This window comes from Equus asinus, chromosome 19 (genome assembly GCF_041296235.1).
Source record: "Equus asinus isolate D_3611 breed Donkey chromosome 19, EquAss-T2T_v2, whole genome shotgun sequence".
In the NCBI taxonomy this organism is placed as follows: domain Eukaryota; kingdom Metazoa; phylum Chordata; class Mammalia; order Perissodactyla; family Equidae; genus Equus; species Equus asinus.
In genome coordinates this window covers 3,115,108-3,136,421 of record NC_091808.1, presented here as the reverse complement: position 1 = coordinate 3,136,421, position 21,314 = coordinate 3,115,108, and the positions used below count along the sequence as shown (strand labels likewise).

Below are 21,314 nucleotides of genomic sequence, written 5' to 3'. Positions count from 1 at the left end.
CGAAAGAAGCAGAGGTTCCCGAAATGGAACTGGAAGACTTGAAAGAAAGCCAAACAGAACTTCTCGAAATGAAAACCTAACAGCGGAAAACAGAAACTCAACCAATCAGCGACAGAGAAAATTAGTGACCTGGAAGCAACAACTGAAGAAGTGATGCGAATGCAGCTCAGGGACAGAGGAGCAGAAAGAAGGAGAAGGGACCTGGTTACCTGTTCAGTGTCCCCATGAGAGCGAGGAGAGGGTTCCTAAGGGGCCAACGGCTGAGGATTTTCCAGGATTGATCAGCGGTCCCAATCCTCAGTTCAGGAAGGGGATGAGAGCCAAGCAGGAAGAATTGAAAAAGAAATCCACGTCAGGCACAGCAGAGCGAGGCCACGGAGCATCAAAGACAAGCAGAGAATTCCTACAGCAGCTGGAGAAACAGTCTGCAGAGGAGCAGCCGGCGGCCAGGCACAGATTGCTTCAGAGCAAAGGAGCGAGGAGACGGGGGCAGTGTCTTCAGTGTGTCAGGAGAGAATGATTGCCAGCCCAGCCTGTAAGCCCCGCAAGACCACCAATTAGGAGGGAGGGTGAAAGAACGACTTGAAAGGGAAATTCTACAGGATGTGCTTAAGGCAGAAAGAAAATGATCCTAGATGACAGTTGGAGAAATGAGAAAGAGTGAAGAGCAGAGAAAATGGCATAAATGCAGGAAAAGCCACATAAATAGGGACAACATAAAACAATACTAGTGATGTCTAATTAGTGAAATTAAAGAAAAAAAGAGGGAAAAGAAACACTAGTCAGTGATCGCACACAACCCAGGACGGGGCGCTGGGGCTGCCGATTTAGCAAATAAACATACAGGACATCAGTTACATTTAAACTTCTGATACGCAAGTAATTTTTTAGCATAAGTACGTCCAACTGGGAGTCCTGTGTCTGATCTGTGACCCCCACCCGGGGCCAGGGCAGCCCGGCCGAGGTGTGTGGGGAGGGATGGGTCCCTGAGCATGTTGGGGCGCGTGTGAACATCTGTAAGCATCGCTACTAACAACACTGGTCGGCTGTCTCCTTCCACTCGGCACAGGGAACAGATGGAACGTGGGGAATCCTCAACCACACCGAGGAGGCAAGAAAAGAGAAAAAGGAAAGAGCCACCAAGAGGGGGGCAAACATGGCACAGAATAAGATGGTAGAAACAAATGTGAACAAAACAAAACAGCATGTGATCGAACCAGCTGTACTGACCGAAGCCTCCGCTGACTGCTGGGTGGGATATAAAACACAGTGGCGAAATCCAGACTCATGCTGCCTGCAGAGGAAAAATCTGGAACACAGGAGCACGGCTGAAAGTCAAGGATGAAAAGTGATACGCACGGCAAAAGGGGGCCAGGAACATCTTCAATATTTGTCATGACAGATTTAAGGGAAAACCCATAACTGGGCATAAAGAAGGTCACTATATAATGATAAAAATTTCAATTCATCCAAAGGTTATAGTGATTTAAAATCTGCACATAGTTAGTAAAACTGCTTTAAAATGTATGAAGCAAAATTGATAGAACTAAAAAGAGATATGGATAAATGTACCATCACAGTAGATTTTGATGTGTCTTTCTTAGAAGGAGCAGAGAAGCAGACAGAAGTTGACAGAGAAAACCAAAATGCGAACAGCACCGCTGGGAAGGTTGGTTCAACGGACATAAACAGAGCTCTGTAAACAGACAGAGGAGACGCGTTATCTGAAACACACGTGGAAGGCCTACGCAGATGACCACAGGCTAGCCTGTGAAGCAAGTCTCCACAAATAGATGCCAACCAGACAGCCTTCTCTTTCCACAATGCAATTTGTTAGGAATTGATAACAAGTGAACCACGAGTCATTATGGTTGGAAATTAAAAAACACACCAATTGTGGGTCAAAGAAGTCAAAACAGAAATTAGGAAATGCTTAGAAGTAAAAAATGATGAAAATGCTACATATCACAGTGTGTGCTGCAGCTGAGCGCTGTGCTGAGGACATTTATAACCTTAAGTGTAAACATCAGAAACTAAGACTGAAAAGTAAATACTCGTTTTAAGAAGTGAACAAGGGAACAGAACAGTCCCAGAGAAAGAAGGAGAGAACATACACGGAAAAGGGGCAGAAATAGATTTTGAAAGAAAAAAAAGATACTGTAGCTGAAAGTTGATTTTCTGAATTGACTAAATTACATTGGCAAGTTCTGGCAGGACTGATCAAGAAAACTACAGAGGAGGCACAAATAAAGATATCAGGAATGAAAAGAGGGCCATGACTACAGGTACACCAGAGATGAAAAAGATAATCAGAGAACACTGTTAACTTCTGTCAATAATTCTGAAAACTTGGCTGAAATGGATAATTGCGTGGTAAAATGTAACTTTCCAAAATTAATTTAAGAAAGAATAGAAAATGAATCAGTCATTTAAAATTTTCACCCAAAGGAAACCCACGGCTCAGGAGAGCCCTGCTAGTCAAGGAACAGGTTAATCTGATCGTGCACTCACTCTTCCAGAGCACAGAAAAAGCGGTGACTCCTAACTGTCCATCCATCCATCCACCCACCCACCCATCCATCCGTCCAATCTCCCCACCCCAAGAATAAACAGGAAAAAGTCTGATAGAAACGAGGGCAGAAGACACACACTTCACCAGAAGAGAAAGCCCAAGTGGCCAACAGATATGCTCAGCCTCACAGCGACGGGGAAATGACCATCTCCACCCGCCCATGGTGCTGTCTCACCCCATCACATTGGCAGAGGTCAAATGCTAAGTGTGGCTGAGACTCGTCACCCACTGCTGAGGGGCTGTGGGACAAGCACTCTGATTTCATCTCATAAAGGTGGCAAACGTGTCGCTGGGACCCACCTCTCCCTCTACTAGACATTCACTTCAGAGACGCGGCTGCCCACGTGTCCCAGGGGGCTGTACAGGAAGTTCACTCTGACTCTGACTAACCACCAACTTGGAACAACCCCGGTGAGTCTGAGGCCGGAGGACAGTTAAGAATGAAGCTGCACCCGGACGGCTCCTCTGTGCTCAGCTGTCCAGCCTTGGCTGTGAAGATGGGCAGTGTTCCTCGGTGTGGCCTGGTCTGCCAGACCTTTGCTGAGGGTGACACGACGCAGAGCCCCAGGCCCCTTGCTGGGCATGCAGCTCGAGCAGAAAATAAGCCATTCAGATTTGGGGCCAGCACTGCAGCATCGCCTGCTGGGTCCTGACTGTTCCATCCCAACCCTAATCTCACACCAGAATTTCAGTTTTACCACTTTTAAGAAAAAGTTGGCTTAAAAAAGTAACTCATTCCGTAAATTATCTATCACTTTGAAGCAGAGGGGTTCATCAGAGCCTGCACATACACACACGTGTGAGAGGAAGTCACTGGGAATTTTCTACAACAAAACCCTGGTTCTGCTGCTCGCCCATCCTCGGGTGGCTCCCCATGGCCAACCTCCTCGGCACACCAGTGGCGGCTGGCCCTCCAGGGTCATATGTTGCCCTCCTCCCAACTCCTTCTGCCACAGTCACGTCCCAGCAGTGTGGTGCCCACGTCCCTGTCTGTGCCACCCCCACTGCCCACTCCTATGGCGGCTCCCCTCGTCTCCAGCCATCCCAGGGGTCGGCCCGCCCCATGCCTCCCAGGGCTCACTGTCCTCTGTCCCTGGCCCCTGGCAAAGGCGTCTGGGAGCGGAGGTCTCACTGCGTGTTTGTATAAAGGGTGATAGAGAAGCAGGGTCCTCGCCCTGTGCTGGCTCCCTTGTCTGTTCCCCCCTGTCCGTTACGAAGTTACATGGAATTAAAGGAAAAGAATGTGAGAAAAAGGGGGAAAATGATCTAAACTCTGCCTCAACTGCATTTTCTTTGGCTTTTCTGGCAAATACTTTCCCCAACAAGAAAGCGAGAGGAGACGCCTGCAGCACACCTTAGAGCCTCTCCAGAGCGGATGGGGAGAGCGTGTGGTCTGCCCTGGGGTCCCCGGGAAAGAGGCGCCCGGATGGAGGGAAGCGAATGGAGGGCAGGCACAGGCTGTGTTTCTGCTGCTTTCGCTGAAGGACGGAGGGAGGACAGAGCTCGTGTGCCTGGGTTTTTAGGGGTGAGGCTGTAACGCAGAAGTGGAGTAAAAGCTGGAATGACAGCACGCTGCTGGCCGCACTTCATCAGTTCTTCAACGGCGTCCGTCGAGCACCTGCTGGAGCCGGGCTCTGCTCCAGGGCCAGAGACACGAGCCGGCAGCTTCTGGCCTCAACTTCAGAAAAACGGGTTGAGAGGGAGAGAAACTTCACATCTCAAAGCATTAGCCCCTTACTAACTGGGATTTTATTCTTTCGTTTAATAAATATTTATTGAGCAGCCTACTGAGTCCCAACCACTACTCTATAAACTTGCGATACCTCTCTGGACAGATGGACAAACATCCCCTGGCCTCACAGAGAGTCGCACTAGTGCGGGAGAGCCAATGAGCTAAACCCAAAATGAGTGAGTAAATCAGACAGAGTGTCAGAGGTGCCAAGTGCCTTGGGAACACAGCACTGGGTGCAGGGTTGGGGTGGGTGGGTCACTCATGCACGCAGTGGCCAGGGGGACCTCACTGAACAGGTGACGTTTGAGCCAAGACCTGGAGGAGGTGGGCGGGGGCACGCGTGGCCAGGGGACCCCTCAGGCAATGGGAAGAGCAAAGCCCCACTCCCCAGGGAGCAGGCTGCTGGGCCAGGCAGGGGGTGAGGCCAGAGCGGTGGAGGGGACCGCGGGGAGGGCGCAAGGGGCGAGGCAGCCACGGGGAGCAGAGAAATGGGTGATGGTGCCCACTGAATGGAGAGATCGAAAGGGCAAGAGAGGCCACCCAAGGCCCTGCATGGCCAGAAGGAGCCAGCGGGAAGTGTGGTCCGGGGACTTGGAGCATGGGCAGCAGGGCCACGCCAACCCTCCCAGACCAGCCCTGGGTGGCCACCTGGCTGTGTGCCCTGGAAGGGGCGCTGAGCGGGAGCAGAATGTCACTGGAGCATCAGTTCAATGACTTCTAAAGCTGTAGTCGCTCTGCGGGCCCCCGTTGGAGATGGCCCTTTCAGGGAACAAACGGACAATGTTGTGTCCCGGGCATGACAGACAGGCCTCTGCGCCCCGAGAGTACGTTCACCCCAACGTGAGTCTGCCAGACCTCAGAACCAAATCAGAAATTAGGTTCATGTGCAGCTCAATCTTTAAGAGGTGGCCTTAGCGAAGGGGGCAGGAGAGCACTGGGAGAGCGCCGCCCTGGAGCAGAAGGCGGGGAGACCCGCGGGTCATGGTCTGAGACTGCCGTAAGGGTTTCGGTGTCTGTATCAGTATGGAAATCGCTTTTCTACTCTGCAGTTGAAAGGGGCCTGCAGTTTAAGCAAGAAGAATCAAGAGATCACAGCATCCTAAGAAAACAGTCCTTAAAATATCCCGGTAGAAAATGGGCCACACTTTGTTGGGAGTATCTAGGCTGGCCAGGAAAACTAAAATAATGATGGAGGCTCCAGGCCCCTGTCCTCAGGCCTACCCACCTCGAGCCCCCTGGGAGCCCTTCTCAGAGCCCCTCCGGGCAGCCACGGTCCCCGGCCACGCTTGGTCAGCTCAGTCCCCTTCCTGCACTCACAGCCCCGTCCAAGTTCAGGCAGCCTAGCCACCCCAGCAGGTGCCCCCTTTCCTTCCTCCCAGAACAGACAGAGGATGTCACACGGGGCCACCTGGGTCTGTGTCTGACCACACACACCCTGCCTCCCCCGTCCCTGCCCATGGCCCAAGACACTGTCCTGCTAAGTCCCCCACTTCGAGGTCCGAGCGCCGGCTCCCTGCCAGGCTCTCTGCCCCGGAGCTGTCCAGCTGCTGCCCCAAGCGCTTGCCCTTCTCTCTAGGGAAACTTTCTTGCAGCTCTCTTGGCCTCAGCAGAGCGGCTTCCAAAGGACTGCTGCCAGCCCTCATCTCCCCCGGAGCATCTGATGCTGGGACCAGCCCCGGAAGGTTCTCTGCCCTCGGCTGCAGCCACGACACTCGGTCTCCTTCCCATCCTCTTGCTGGCTCCATGCAGAGGGGCCTCCTGGGGCCCGGCCGAGCCACCGTCTGGTCACTCCTTGTGGCTCCAGCTCACAGCCTCCTGCCAATGGCGTCCCCACAGACCCCTGCTGCCCTGACAGCTCCACGGCCACTCCCAGGACCGCATGCTCTCTGGCTGCAGCTGAGCAGTGACGCCCCAGACCTGTCCTTCCTCATGGCTGTTTCAGGGGTCACTTGTGAAGTCGGGGCTATTTCCTCCACCACGGTGAGTGCTGGGAGGGCCCGCTTGGTTAGACTGGGCAGCCTCAGGGCCTGGAACCTGGTCTCGTGGCACAGCAGGGACTCAGTAATTACCCGGCGACCAGTCGGTAAGCTGTGTTCGTGGCCCGTCTGGTGAAAACGCAATGCTTATGGATATGATGGGCTGGTTTGCAAGAGACTTTTAAAAAACAAAAATAAACTGTAAGATGGGTAAAAATCATGATGGCTTCTGAAAAAAGGTTAAAGGACAGACTCAGCACCCACCAGAGGAAGTGCACCCAGGGGGACACACACCAGCCCCTTGTGAGGCGGGTCACATCCAGCTCTCCACCCACCACTGCCTGAGCTTCCTCACTGCAAAGTGGGGCAGGATGAGGCCCTGAAGCCGGGCTGGTGGGCCTAGTGGGCTAGGGACAAGCGTCAGAAGGAAATGACTCTCGGAAGCTGCGGGGGAGGGCTGGCCGCTCCTCCTGGGTGGGTCCCCCTCACCTGCGGAGCAGGGGTGGGGATGGCTCCTAAGGGGTGAGTGTGCCCCTTCCTCACTCTTCCTCTCTTGGGGGATGGCTGGGGGGATGTGACAGCCAAGGACACGAGGCCCATGCTCCCGGTCCAGCTTGGCACTGGGCTTCCCCCCGCTGCTGGGCCCAGAAACTGGATGGGCGGCACGTGCTTCATCGTGATGCACTGGGGAAGCTGGTGTGCAATGAACGTGGCGGGTTCTCTTCAGGAAGCCCATGGGCAGAAAAGCCCTCCCTGAGGAAGGAGGAGGCGCGTGGAAGATCAGGACAGAGAGCGCTCTCCTGTGACCCTGGGCTGACCTGGGGCCAGCCCACCGCATCTTCCCTCCTCACTCCATCTGGATGTCCCCGGCTCGCCTGTCTCGCTTGCACTTCCGTAGATGCTGCGATCCTCTTGGAAGATGAGAGGCATTAAAGACAAAATCAACCACAGATGCTGAGCACTGTGAACACGGGGTTCTGCTGCCTGGCCCCACAGCGGGAGCCTGGTGGCCAGTGCCTGATGTACTGGGACCTGCTGGACAAGGGGGACACAGGTCCGAGTGCACCTGGACCCAGGAGGACATCCTCCTCTCGAGCTGCCCTTTGCTGAGCCCGGTGGCCAGTGACGGAGGGGACTCTCCCATCCTCGTTTACAAAGGGGGGCTGGGAAGGTCAGCGCTTCACCACTTCTCCTGCATCCCACTGTAACTAGAGGACGGGGCGAGCCACGTGCAGGCACGCCTCCTCAACTGAAGGCTGGGGCAAGGGCCACCTTCCCGAATGTCGGTCAGCAAGGATCCTGGAGACTGGCCGGAGACAGGAGGCGACTCACAACCTCAGGCAGGAACACGTGCACTCGGACCCTGTGCCTGCTGCCAGCTCCCACGTGCAGCTGCAGTGGTCACTACTGGCCCGAGGTGAGCGTGACTGGGAGTGCGAGTGTGCCTGTGTGAGTGTGTGTACGACCGTGTGTGTGCACCCAAGCGTGTGCATGTGCGAGAGGGAGGGCGGGAGAGCCTGCTGGCTGGAAGCAGACACCTGGCCCTCAGACCGGTGGGTTCCGTGTCCTACACACAGAATCGTTTTTAGTCACTCAGAGCTTTTCTGCATCCACAGCTTTCACAAGCACAAGAATGTAATGGGGGAGCCGCATTCCTGAGTGAAGCCGTCTCCCAACGCTGCAGTTTCACGGAACCCTCCACGAAGCTCCCCCTCTAATCTAGGAGCTGGGTGGAGCGAACTGGTGGCATTTAGCCCTGAAGTGCCACAGGACTAAAGAGAAAATTGGCTCAAACGAAACCTCGCCTCTGGGGTGACTGACACGACTGCCGGAAGCTGGGCCCAGCTCGCCCCACACCCCACCCACTGGACGCCCTCGCCTCCATCTATACCGCACTGTGCAACACGTTTAAATGATGTTTCATGTCAGTTGTCACTGATAGCTGCATGTAACTTAAAGCTGAAACTATTATATAAGATGGCTCCTGGGAGCAATGCTGACCTTAGATACGGTGCTCGCCCCCCTTGGGAGCAGCCCGCTGTGGCCCCACTTCTGCTTTGTTCTCCCTCCTCTATGGTTCAGGCGGCAGAGCCCCTGCAGCTCGCTGCTGTCCACAGCTGGCCGCCCGAGTGCGTGCGTGCCAAACCGGCCGGCACGCCGTCCATCACGCTCATCAAAGGCCGCGGGGCGGAGGAGCAGGGCTCAGTCCAACTTTCTTGCATTAAAAAGATTTTTAAGAGACCTTGATAAAACTGGGGCTTCCTGCTTTTTGATGTGTTTAAGTAGAAGAACATTTTCTTGTAAAAAGAGCTAACACGTCGGGAGCAGGAACAGGCCCCAGTGGAAAGTCAAGTTCTCTGTCGCTGTTCTAAAATGACTAGCGGGGAGTCCAGAAGCTTTAGGGGGGTTTGAATACACACATCAGTCATCTTTTAACTCCAGCAGACAAGGGGGAAAGGATTGTTTTATGTGGAGAAAGGACAAGTGATGTGTTGTGGACACTTTAAAACGCAGACTAGTATTTTATTTGAGAATATCAAGCATATCACTAACCAGCTGACCAGAAATGAGATGGCACCCGGATCTTTGGTCCATGTGACTTAGGTTAAACGAGCACCATCCAGGACAAGCAAAGGCTGTCAGGGGGGAGTGGAGCCACCCAGGCGCCCGCCCACTCTAAGCCCCCTGCCCACACCCCACGCCGGCCCGACCTGCCCTAGCAGAGGGCAGGGGGCATGAGCCCGGGACCCCGGAGCACGTGGCTGCACAGGCATTTCCCTGCAGGAGCTGGGGTGCTGTCACCGTGGTGCCAGGGTCCAGACTGCCCCCTGAGCCTCAGGCTCAGCCCTCTCCCCAACTGCCGCCCCAGGACTGTGCTCATCTGGTCATGCCCTCCTCAGGAGTGGCCCCAGAGCGGGGCGCGTGGCCGGGCAGATTGTGATGGCTTTCCTCCCTGGGTACCACACTCTCCAGGGACGCCTGGCCCCCCTCTCCTTGTCAGGCCACCTCACATGGAGGACACACGCAGAGCTTCCTGAGGATTTAACCCCAAATCAAGTCATTCTCACACTTGATCCTCAGCTTGTGGCCCGCCAGGACTGGGCTGCAGACCTCACATTTGCCTCCAAACGCCATCTTGTCAGTTCTGTCCACCCTGAGCCCGGGGGGCACATCCACATGCTTCATCCTCCTGTCCACAGCATGCCTTCTGTTAGTTCACTCAGGTCAAAGGGAACAACACTGACTGGAAATGGCTTGAGGACAGAGCCCTGCATCACATCACGGGAGACCTCTCTACAATGTGTCGCCCCATGAACCTTGTTGGATGCAGTCAAATTTAATACAGTGGTCCCTCCTTATCTGTGGGGGATACGTTCCAAGACCCCCAGTGGATGCCTAAACCTGTGGATAGTACCGAATCCTATATAGACTATGTTTTTTCCTATATAAACATACCTATAAGTTTAATTTATAAATTAGGCATAGTAAGAGATTATCAACCATAACTAAGAATAAAATAGAACAATTATAACAATATACTGTAATAAAAGTTACCACAGATCTTAGCAGCCTCAGAATATGATTTTTTTTCTTCAAAGTCGAGAACTTTCACCTTTTCACTTAAAGGAAGCAGTTTAGGGCTTCTCTTTGGCATACCTGAATTGCCAGCATCACTACTCTTGAGCTTTGGGCCATTACTATGGAAAACCAGGGTGCCTTGAACACAAGCACTGCGGTACCTTGACAGTCAAGGTGATAACCGAGGCGGCTACTAAGTGACTGATGGGTGGCGGCGTCTGCAGCGTGGATGCGCTGGACAAAGGGATGAGTCACGTGCCAGGTAGGACGGAGCAGGAAGATGCGAGATTTCATCATGCTACTCAGAATTCCTAAGTTTCATAAAAAACTTATGAAGTGTTTATTTCTGGAACTTTCTTTTGGACCGCAGTTGACCACAGGTAACTGATACCGTGGAAGCGAGACCGTGGATAAGGGGGACTACTGTATGTACCTTCAAGAACCTGCCTGAAGCCCCCCTTCGCTCCGCCCGTCAGCACCTTCCTCGAGCATCTCGTGGACTCTGCCCTCTAATGCACTTTGCTGATGGGGGTGTAGGAGGGCAGCCTCAGGGACGGGTCAGGACAGCTTTGGGTGACTGGTCTCCTGGAGGAGCCCTAGCACTCTGACCATCCCAGGGGGAGAGCCCACTGCTGACTCCACACCACATGAGACAGGCCTTATCAGGGGCCTTCCCAGCCAGGCTGCAGCCAGCCTCACCGCATCACCCTTTCCGGGGGTTTCTGGGTCTTTCGGCCTCAGTGTCTCCTGACAGAGAGGAGAGAGTGGGGGTGGGAGGGGCGCCCTTGCCCTCTATGCCAACCAGCAGGACACCAGCTGGCTGAGCAGAGCCCAGTGCCTCCTTGACCCACAGTCCTGAACATGACCCGACGGCCACTTGGGTTGTCTCCACCTCAGCCGCCCCAACATCACTCCTCGGGGCCACCCCTCTCTCTCGCCCACTTCTTCTCAACTGGACGTCGGGACCTCCCCTAGTGGCCTGTGGATCCAGGCATCCCCCTCCTCCTGCCATATGTGCTCAAGGCTGCATTTCTGGTGCAGCCTGTTCCTCCTGAGCTGTGCGTCTTTGAGCCTCAGGTCAGAGCCTTGTCACTTAGGCTTCTCTCTACTCTGGGTGGTGACCAGCAGGAGCATGGGGGCAGAGACAACGGTGCCCTCACTGGACATCCAGGTAAGTCTGGCCCTACTGAAGAGTGTCCTCATGCATCGCGAACCTGGAGAAGCCCCGTGTCGTGTGATGCGGTGAGGAGAGGAGAGCCCCGGGGGACGGCATGAGAGTGGAGCTCATGAGCTAGGTCCAGGCGTCCCCACCGTGGGCCCTGTGCCCGTCAAGGCCCTGTGTCTGGCGAGCTGGGCGCCAGGCCCCTCCCTGCTGCGGGCTGGGCCAGTGATCCAGGGTACGCTGGCCCTGCCCCCCACAACACCAGCCGGCTTGTTTCTAGGACCCACGTGGTAAGGTCACCGCGAGCAATGAGAGAAAGCTATGCCATGGGGAAACCTGAACCTGCCCATGATCCTTTGGTGGGGTCAGGACACAGGTACGTGGCCCCATAACCACAGGCCTGTGGGTAAATTTCAAGTTTCAGGAAGAGCACATTTCGGAAATTCAAAATGAAAGCTACAAACCAGTTTTGTGTCACCAACTTTAGAGGCTCAGCAGGCTGGACATCACACTGTCACCAGTAGCCCATCCCCTCCCACCATCCCGTCCACTTGGAGTGCCAGCCGGGAGGGTGCGGCCCCGCCTGCTGTCACCCTGGAATGGAACACTCCCAGTGGCTCTCTCCCTTGAACCCTCAAAAGTTCCCTCTCCCGAGCCAGAGCCTTTGAGCTCCGGCTGTGCAGGCCAGGCCACAGCATCTCCCTGACTTTGTCCTGTGGCCTGAGTGGGACACAGTACAGTGCCCCGACCCTGGGCGTCACCTGCGGGGTCAGAGCAGCCAACAGGGCTGCCGATCAGGAGCTGCGGTGAACGGAGGCCCAATATCTGACCTGCATAGTGACACCCCCCCTCAGAACTTGCCTTAGAAATTCTGGAACTGACTGTCCATGAAGGAGGAGACCAAGAGATTCATATATTCTCCATGTGGCCCACACGTAAAGGTGAGGCACTTTAACATACAGAATGCTGAACCACCTTTTCAAGAGAAAAGGGTTCTTATGATCCTTGTGCTCACCTCCTTCTGGCTGTAATTACACAGTTTTGTCAGATGTACAACAGCCCTACTAAGTGGGGTTGGGAGGGAACATTTGGCACTGAGAGACAGTGAAGTGAAATAGGCCAGGTCTGGGCCGGGCCCACGCACAGAGCAGCCGTGGCCTCCTGGTCCTCCTACCTCGTTTCCCAGCAAAGCAGAAACACATGCTTCCGAGGCGTCGCAAATGGCCGTGAGGTCATGGCCCCCCTCCAGGGCCAGAATAATCCGGCCGCCAGCCAAGCCCATCAGCTGCTTCGTCAGGTACCCGAAACCTGCAACAGAAATGCGAGATGCAAGTCAAGGGTGGGGGCGGGCCGTGGGCCCCTGCCTGGCAGTGGATCAAAGCCCCAGAAACACATTACATCACGTTATGGAGACCCAGGGGGCTGGCACACCGAAACATATAATAGAAGCCAGGTTTGATTGTAATAAATTCATCGAAGAATTTCGGGCTGGGACTCTTTTTGATCTGTTTGAGAGTAGGAATTACGGTCTGAAGGCTTTGATTTTATAATGCCGCAAATCATCTCATTTGGGGGGCAGGGAGGAGCCCGTCGGCTCTCTCATGCTGGGACCACAGAGGCCAGGCCTCGGTGGGCAGCCGGGACCCCAGCCCGCAGCTGTGAGGGCATGGCCGCATCCTCCCAGGGGCCCAGGGGGTTCTGGGCAGCCGATGTGGGGGGCACACGCGTGGACGCACACACTCATGCAGACACGCACATTAATGTCACGTGCGCACTTCCAAGACTCTCACACAGCCGTGTCTGGGGTGTCTGGCTTTCATCAGTAGCCACAGTCCCCCCAATGCAGCCACATCGCCCTCCCACGGGCCCAAAGCGCCTGATGGGTAATGATGATTGCCACCCTCGGCCGGGACAGTCTGTCGTTTATTAGAGAGCCGGTGAGCACTGCGCCACCCTGATTAGTGGCCCCATCACAGGCTAGCCATCAGCAGACCAGGCCCAACGCTGGGCTGTGCTCCCCGGCAGTCGCAGGCACTGGGGAGGCCGTAAGTTCCGAAGCCTTGGGTTGTCTCCGTCCGATGGAGATGCTGCCCACGGCTTCGAGGCTGCCACAAGGATGAAGCAGCTCAGGACGTGGCGGCAGGCTGGGCCGGGCACTGAGGGGTGCCCGGCATGGTGCACACTCTTTGCCCTCTGCCTGGTCACTTCGTTGGCCACTAGGCCCACGACCAGGGGTACAGGGACTCTGAGAGGTCCTGTGCTGGAGCACAGCCACCCAGGGCCACTCTGTTTCCATCTTTCTCCTCTTGTGAGCCCATATTCTCCCCATGTGAGGGACAGGGATGTGGACGGGCTCTCCTCAACCATCTGCACTGACAGGAACCATGGGCCATGAGGGGACCCTAGGGCCTCAGACAAATCACGAGGGCCATGTCCAGGAGCCCAGAGAATCCCAGGTGCCTCGACTGCTGTGACACCCGGGGTGCTGGGCAGTGGTGGCGGGGGCTGGGGTGCATCCAGGGCCTTTCTGTGTACCCGAGGCTCGACGCCAGGAGATGCACATTGCTTTGTGGTTTGCTGTGACAGAGCAGAAGCACAGGCCACAGCCACCACTAGGCAGGGCTCTTTGCACAGCCGTCTTTCTCCTGGTTAAAAGCAGGGCCGTCGTCCCATGCAAATCGCCCAGAGCGTGCACGGATGTGGGGCTCCCTGCTCCCCTCCAACTTGGAAGTGAACTTGCTCTCAGCTATTCCCCTCCACATAGGTTCCTCCCCGGTCAGCGTGGGTGACATGAGGCACTGCGTCTCAGCTGAGCAAACGTGCACCCCGGTCACCGCGCTCAAAGGCTACACGACCTCACGCCAGCACGACTGCCAGGGCAGGGTGTGCTTGGGGCCTCCTGGTCTCTAGCCTCCCGCGCTCGGCTAGCCCCATGTTCTTGGGCTTGCTGGCACTGTCATGTTTTGGGTAATACGAAAAATGTTAGTTTCCTTCTGTTGTCACTAACGCAGGGGCTTGAAATACACAGCACACTGGATCATAAACACATAGAGCCCCGGGTGCTCTGGGCAGCCTGCAAACCCACTTACATTTGGCTGAGAGGTTGTAGCCGCCGAGCGGCGTGGGGTGGCCCTCCACAGCGTCGAAGCCTGATGACACCAGCACCACATCCGGGGCAAACTCGTTCGCGATGGGCATGACCACCGTTCTGCGAAGGGCAGGAGCAAGAAACACTGGTGAGCCCAGGTGTGAACACGGCTCATTTCACAGGTGTCCCAAACCCACAAGCCCCAATATGAAGGCTCAGGGCCCAGTGCAGCACAGGCAGTGCATGCGTGGGCCGTCTTTTGCACATTTTGGAGGTGATCTGTGACCTGGCCCCCTCTCCGGCAACCGCTGCCCTGACCTGGAGCGAGTGGAGCAGGAGGCTGGGCTACTAAGGATCATCTCCAGCCTCTCATTCTTGGTCCTCCCCGTCTTCCCCCCCGCCCCCGCCACCACCGTCTCCCTCCTGCTGGTGGGGACAGCTCTGCTCACGCCTCTGCTCACTTTACACCGACACTGTTTCAGGACAGGCACAGTCACTGCCTCCAGCACAGGTCCCAGAGCTTTGTGGCTGAGAAGGCTTGGGAGCCACTGACCCCAGAGGGCCAGGGCAAGGTCAGCAATGAATGACCGGATAACCAAAGAGCATGGAGGCAAGGGTGACGCATCGGGTTAATGAAAAAGAAATTCTGTACTTAAGATCTTTAAAGGGGGAGCTGATGATCAAATTTAAGAGAGCTGACGGTTAAAAATATTTATTTATTCACAGAGAAATCCAGTGGTTAAGTTACAGTAGGGGAACAAGGGAAAGAGTCTACTTGAAAAGTAGAAATACACTTCTTAACACAAAACACCCAGCCGGGAGCTCGCAGTCCGTCAGCCCGACCTGTAGACATGGGCGCTGTGTTATAAGTGAGGATCTATTACAGGGGCGGCCCAGGAGACCCATGTCACGTAAGCTGCTCTATTTGATTTGGAATTAATCACCACTGACTTCACTCTCCTTCCTCCCCTCTGGGGGCACAGTGGGCAGAACCACAGGTGCCCGGGGCCCGTGCTCCTGCAGCAGCTGAGGAAGGCAGCCTGCGACTGCGCACGTGTGCTGTGCGACTCTGCTGGACTCGTCACTCAGCCCTCGCTGAAGAGGGCCAGGTTTTACGGTTCCCCCAAGGTTGGTAAGCCTTCTGCCTACTTCTCAGAGCTGCTCAACAAGTTTCTGCTGCAGCAAAGGCTCTGTGTTCCTGCAGCTTCTACCAGCATGCACGCCTAGCTTGTCTCGCAGTCTCAATTTCCTGCAGACAGCTCTTAGAGGCCCATGCGGACAGGGAGTCACGCGCGCCCGGCATGGCCATGCTCCCTTCCCACACTGCAGAGTCTGGAACACCAGCGCCGAGGGCGGCAGGGCTGGTGTGAAAGCCTCCAGTCTCTCCTTCAGCTTCCATTTCAAAAGGAAAGCCATCGCGTAAGTCAGCAAAGTTAACTCCACGAGGTACCCACTTTGGCCAAAAGAAACAAAAATGCTCGAAATTAAATGTTACTCCATTCAGGAACTCTTCTAGATTGCAGTGCTGTTGAGGATCTGGCTGCAGGTGGCGGCGGTGATGAAAACCCCTCAGGGCTGCAATAAGGGGAACCTCTGCCCGCCCCCCACACAGGAGCCCCGGGGAGGAGCCGGCCGAGGACACCGAGGATGTCGGAGCAGCTGGAACACCGAGTTCCAGCTCCAGGGAACACACACCACCTGGTTCCAAAAGACCCACAGAGCGAGCGCCTCCGAGAGAGGAGGCTCGGCTGCGCGACGCGAGGGCCCTCTGCGGCTTTCGTCCACTCAGGGCAGACACTGAGAAGTCATCCACAAAGACAAGCACCAACTTCACAGCTCGCCAGCCGAGCAGCTCACTTCTGGAACCTCGGACTGCGGTGTCAAGAAGGCCGGGCTTGGCTTTTGAACATTTCGATGCTTTCACTTTTCTTCCTTCTGAGGCTGTGCCCAGTTCAGTTTCCTCTGGAACTGTCTGCAACAGGCTCAGGAAAGAAGTTTCAAAGGACCCAGGGTCTGGCACTCTTTTCCTACAAGGGCCAGGGGGTCAATATTTTAGTCTTCAGGCCACACAGTCTCTGGTGCCACATTCAACACTGCCCTTGTAGGGCAAGAGCAGCCACACATGATACGTGAACATGTGAGCATGGCCGTGTCCCAGTAAAACTTTACTTAAAAAACACGTGGTGGAATTTGGCCCAGGGGCCATAGCCTGCCAAGCCCTGCTCCAGACGCCTGTCAATACGACTTTCATAACATCCTGCACTGCGTGACACCAGCCTCAGATTTCATGTTTCCTTGTGTCCACTGCGACGCTGCCACAAAGGCTCAACAGACGCTGTAAACACAAAGGAGGAAACACTGCCTCTTAAACAGAGCTTTTGCTTCAGAGCATGTTCTGGAGTGTGTGTTCCCGGTCCTGCCATGGGCTCTGGAAGTTGAGAAATTCTCACTCTAGGCAGTGGCAGGATGGAGCGAATGCCTCAGGATCCAGGAAGTCGTCTGCTTTTCTCTCAATGACAAGCAGACGTGGCCTGTCTTCCCAAAGGCACAGGTCCCGGTCCCCTCTCCAAGGACCTGGGGTTTCCTCAGTGGCTCCTGACGGGCAGCATGGCCCAGTGAGGCCACGCTTGACACTTGACACTTGCCAGTGCCTTTCACTGCCTCTGTCAGCCCCTGGAGACTGGATTTTAATTATTTTAATGACGTTCCTGTCGCACTAACCTGGTCTTCAGGTGGAATAACAGTTTCAGCGTGCTTTTGGTATGGATTTTAAAGCCAAGACGTTTTTTCAATGAAAACCACAGACATTTTATGCAGACCCCAGCTCATTCACAAAGAGCTTCTGCAGCCGTTTTGAAGCAAGTGCATGTGGCGGGCTTTTGGGCTCTGCTTTGAAGTGCTGCTGAGCTATTTCATTTCTAATCCCCCCACAAAATTAAAAAAACAGCCCTGTTAAAATCATCATTAAACGAAGTCAACGCCGAGAGTCCCTGGCGTCTGTGCCTGGTGTGTGGCATCGCCCCAGAGCCAAGCAAAATAAAATATAAAACACGGCCGGTCCCGTGGGTGTGGGTGTGAGAGAGTGTACATATGTGTGTACGCGTGTGTGTAGGGGGGGCTTGAGCACATCGGCCACACACGAGTGTGGGCAGCCAGGAAAGTGGACGTCCATGCACACACCCTCCCGTGTTTTCCTGGGTTGGACCCTCTAGGTTGTGACCCCAAACGCTCACTAAGGCTGAGACAATCTGAAGTAGCACAGAGTGCTGGTGTGTGCTGGTGGGCCTCCAGCACCGACGTGCGGTCCACCCTCAGAAATGTCACTGGCCCTCAGTGGGACTTGTGAGAAGAGGGCCGAATGCGCCCTGACTATCCTGAGAACCCGCCTTCTAGAAGCTCTGCCTCGTCACCAGCCCGGCATCCTCATGTGGGAGGGAAGCTGAGAGAACATCGTACTTCGTAGGTGCTGCAAAGAGAATGGGGAACTGGCCTCACACTTTATCTTGAGTTAAACTTTAATAAACAACTTAGTCTCTGGAAATAAGAGCTAAATATTTGCTGTTGGCCTTCTCTCAACCGTCACTTTAAGGTGAGTGTTTCTGTGGGGTCACCTTTGACCTACAAGGCAACCTGAGGGCAGAGCGGGTGGGCTGGGAGCTTCCCAAGGCAGCAGACGGTCCCCTGACTGCTGAGAGGTAGGGGAGTGGGCAGGTCTCCGAGAGAAGAGACGGGCAGGTGTCCATCAACGGTGACCCCTTAGTGGGGGAGAGGAGAGGGTATTGGGAACAAGTCCAGACCCCCTAGCATGCGCCTGTCCCTGAGGGTGGAGCTCAGATGGGACAACGCCCTGCAAACCCCAAGCGCAGGGGAGCACGAGGGCGACACAGGCTGCTCTGCACGGCCGCGTTGCGCACTCTGCTCACAGGGCAGTCCCAGGTGAGGCCTGGGGACGCTGCCCTTCACTACGCACACGGCACCGTGCCCTCCCCTCAGTCCTGTGTTCACTGGCCAGCCCACACCTGCGGTTTCCATGGGCAAGGCGTCCAGGATGGGAGCAAGCCAGGACAACAGAGTGGGCAAGTGGAGTGCGACTTGCTAACGTGCAGAACCGCAGCCCCGGATCGGCCCCTGGCTGCTCTGCGGAAGAGACAGCACCAGGGGATACCACGGGGCACTGACAGTTAACAGAATTGGGTTCCACGAGGCACCATGAAACATCAGATCACGGGGTGTATGAACACAGAGTCTCCGAAAGCCAGAATGGGATCTAAAGGCAATGATTAATTCCACAGTTGGTTCCAACTTCTGGAAAGAAATGACCCTTCAATTCGTCTGCTACATCAGGACCCTAAACAAAACCCACCAAGCTCACGGTCAGCACAAGCCTCGGGGCATCCAGCCTGGCATGGCTAACAGGCCCCGGAGCCGTCTCTCCGGGGGCTGTGCCCACCTGTGCCAGGGAGCATCTGGGAACCCGGGGGGGCAGCGCCAGAGGTTCCAGTGGAGACAGGATTCAGGGCTGACGCCCTCCCTGCATCCCTGGCTCCTTCCTGATCCCCAAGTGCCCCATAAGCATCACCCACACAAACTATGTCCTTTCCTGAGGAGCCTGGAAGCTCCTGTGGCCAGGGCCTCTGCTCAGAGTGGGCATCCTCAGTCTTCTTTCCTCATCATTGTGGTTTGTGGGTAAGCTCGCAACTAGATGCCTGTAGCAGGGTGAGGGAGCAGGAACCACCTCACAGAAGAATAGCTGTGGCCGAACTGAGCCACTTCCACAGGAGGCTGTGGCCCTGGGTACCTGACAACACAATTTTAACAATCACAGTGTTTCAATAGATGACAAATTCCTTTAGTGGTGCGTCGTGCAATTCTTGCTGTGAGAGGCAGGAAGGAGGCAGAAATCGGGAATCAGCGCACATCTGCATGGTGGGTGTGGCCTTGAAACCAGCCCAGCTGCGGTGTCGCTGAGCTCAGGAGTTCCACCGCATCCTTTCAGAGTCACCAAAACCCATGGTCTCCGCCAGATGTGCCAGGACAGTGGCTGGAGCGACTGCCCGTCAAGGATTTGAAGTCTACTGAGAGTCGGATCCAGAACAAAGATAAAATGATGGGCATCCAACTGCTCCAGCCTGGCTGCCACCAACTGTGACGCCCACTGCAGCTCCCCTGCCCACAGCCCTTGGCCACCCTCAGGCACTGCGGCCGACCAGGGAGCGAGGACTGCCAGGCAGGCTGGACGGTGGGGCCAGTCTGAAATGCCCCCACACTGAAAGACCAGCTCTGCCCGCTCTTGTCCCCACCAGGCCCCAGCCCACTGCTCCACGGCTCCACAGGCCCCTTCCCGCGTGCTCTCCTGCTTCCAGCCTCTGCACTTTACTCTCCGAGACTCGGCCCTGGTGAGGTGGGAGCAGCCCTCCCTGCTGCTGTGGCTCCCGGGGTGGAGCAGGTGCCCTGCTGAGCCACTTTCGCCCTTCTTCGCCATCTTGCTCACTGCTCCTCCCAAAGGGGTTCTCCGTGCCCCTCCTGTGGTCAACCCAGGAGGCCTCCGGCCCCGCACCATCCTTCCCTCAGCATCCACCCCACACAGTCCCCACTGCTCCCCACCAGGGTCCCATGTGCTCTCAGCTCCCTGCCCTGTCACTGTCCCCAGGGCTTTGCCCACCTCAGATAGAGGCTCTCGGACAACTGCATGGGCTGTCTAGGCCCTGGAGGCCCTGGCTGCCAGCCCACCCACCTCACAGTGCTCTCCGCTCCTCCTCAGCACCTGGCACCCTCTTCCTTTCAGGTACCCCTGGGAATACAATATCAGAGGCAGCATAGCCCGCTGAGGACGCCCCATACCCTTGACAGGGGCCCACCCACCAGGCACCGGGGCCACCGCGGGCTCAGGATCCCCTGGCCTCTCCTGCCTGTCTCGCTGCTCCACTGCGTGAAGCCGACCTTGGTCTCTGCCTCGGTATCCCCATGTTCTCTCCTGGTTTCCTGCCTTCTGCTGGACAGGCCCTGGCCTCCCCACTGGGACACTGCCCTCTGGGCCTGCGTGCCCCTCCAGCTCCTGTCCCTTCTCCTCCTCAGCCCGGATCCTCAGAGAGCGGGCGTTGCTCTCGTCCTCACATCCCATGCACTCCCAGCCCAGAACGTTCTGCCCCAGCCTCCACAGACTGGCCTTCCAGTGGCCTCCTAACTGCCAAATCAGAGGGACACTTTCCAGCTTTTCTTGAAAACCTGCTAAACTGTGAGCATCCACAGCTGAACCCACAACCTGCTCCTCCCGGTTCTTTGTGTGGTAGCCCCATCCTCCTCTCCAGACAGCGACCTGAGAGCTCACAGGACACGCTGCCCGCCCTCAATTCCGCCCCACTCCCAAATATGTCCTGAGGTGGCCCCTCCCACCCCTACTCCCCGTCCTGGTCAGGCTCTGTCATCCTTCTCTGGACTCATCCACCAGACCCAGCACAATCCACCTCACCCTGAATCCAGGAGTGCCACCAAGCTGCCAGGAGACGGCCGTCAAATGCGCAGACCAGCCACCTTGTTCACCTGGTCGGAGCCCCTTGACTCACTCCTCCACTATCAGGTTCCCGGCCAAGCCCCCCAGAGGCAGCTGAAGGCGGCCCCACACAGGCAGGTGGGTCACACCCCAGCCCTGCTCCCAGGGGAGCACTCTGCTCCCAACACCTGTCCGGGCTCACCCCTCAGGGACTCGGCCAGGAAGCTTCCTCCCTGGGGGGCAGGTGTGTGTGCACGGCGCCATCACAACCCACCTCGGTGTGCCACAGCCGCCTGCCTAGGGCCCTGCCGCCCGCTGTGTGTGTCCACCTTTTATATCCCCGAGTGTGGGGAGAGGGCAGGTACCACGAAGGCCGCCAAACATGAGGGTGCTAAACTCTGAGTTTTCAGCTTACATTTTTTGCTTCTAAGATCACCCTAGGTGGTCCTCAGATAAAATATCTGCATAGGAGAAGATGTGGATGCCCTTAAAGAGACATCATTGCCTTAGAAAACAAGGGCCAATGGTTTAGGTCAAATCTCCTCACAATGTGAGCACTGGGCCCCCGGGCATAACCTTTCTGAATAGACACAGCCCTGTGAACGGATGCGGCCAGCACCAGCCGACCGGTCACGCACACATGGTGGAAATAACAACTATTAGGAACATTTGACCACAACAGTAAAAAAATAAAACTGTTAAAAAAAGAAAAAAA

At 55.8% G+C, this 21,314-nt stretch overlaps 1 protein-coding gene across 11 annotated transcripts in view; it reads right to left on the bottom strand.

Moving 5' to 3' along the window:
- The window catches only part of HDAC4 (histone deacetylase 4), a 335,893-nt gene that overhangs the window by 8,529 nt on the left and 306,050 nt on the right, over positions 1–21,314 (bottom strand). For all 11 annotated transcript variants that reach the window (XM_044751535.2, XM_070489249.1, XM_070489241.1 and 8 more), the window contains 2 exons: positions 14,111–14,229; positions 12,196–12,329 (listed from right to left, as the gene is read on the bottom strand). In XM_044751535.2, the coding sequence (XP_044607470.1) occupies positions 12,196–12,329; positions 14,111–14,229 (253 nt within the window). The remainder of the gene's footprint in view (positions 1–12,195; positions 12,330–14,110; positions 14,230–21,314) is intronic.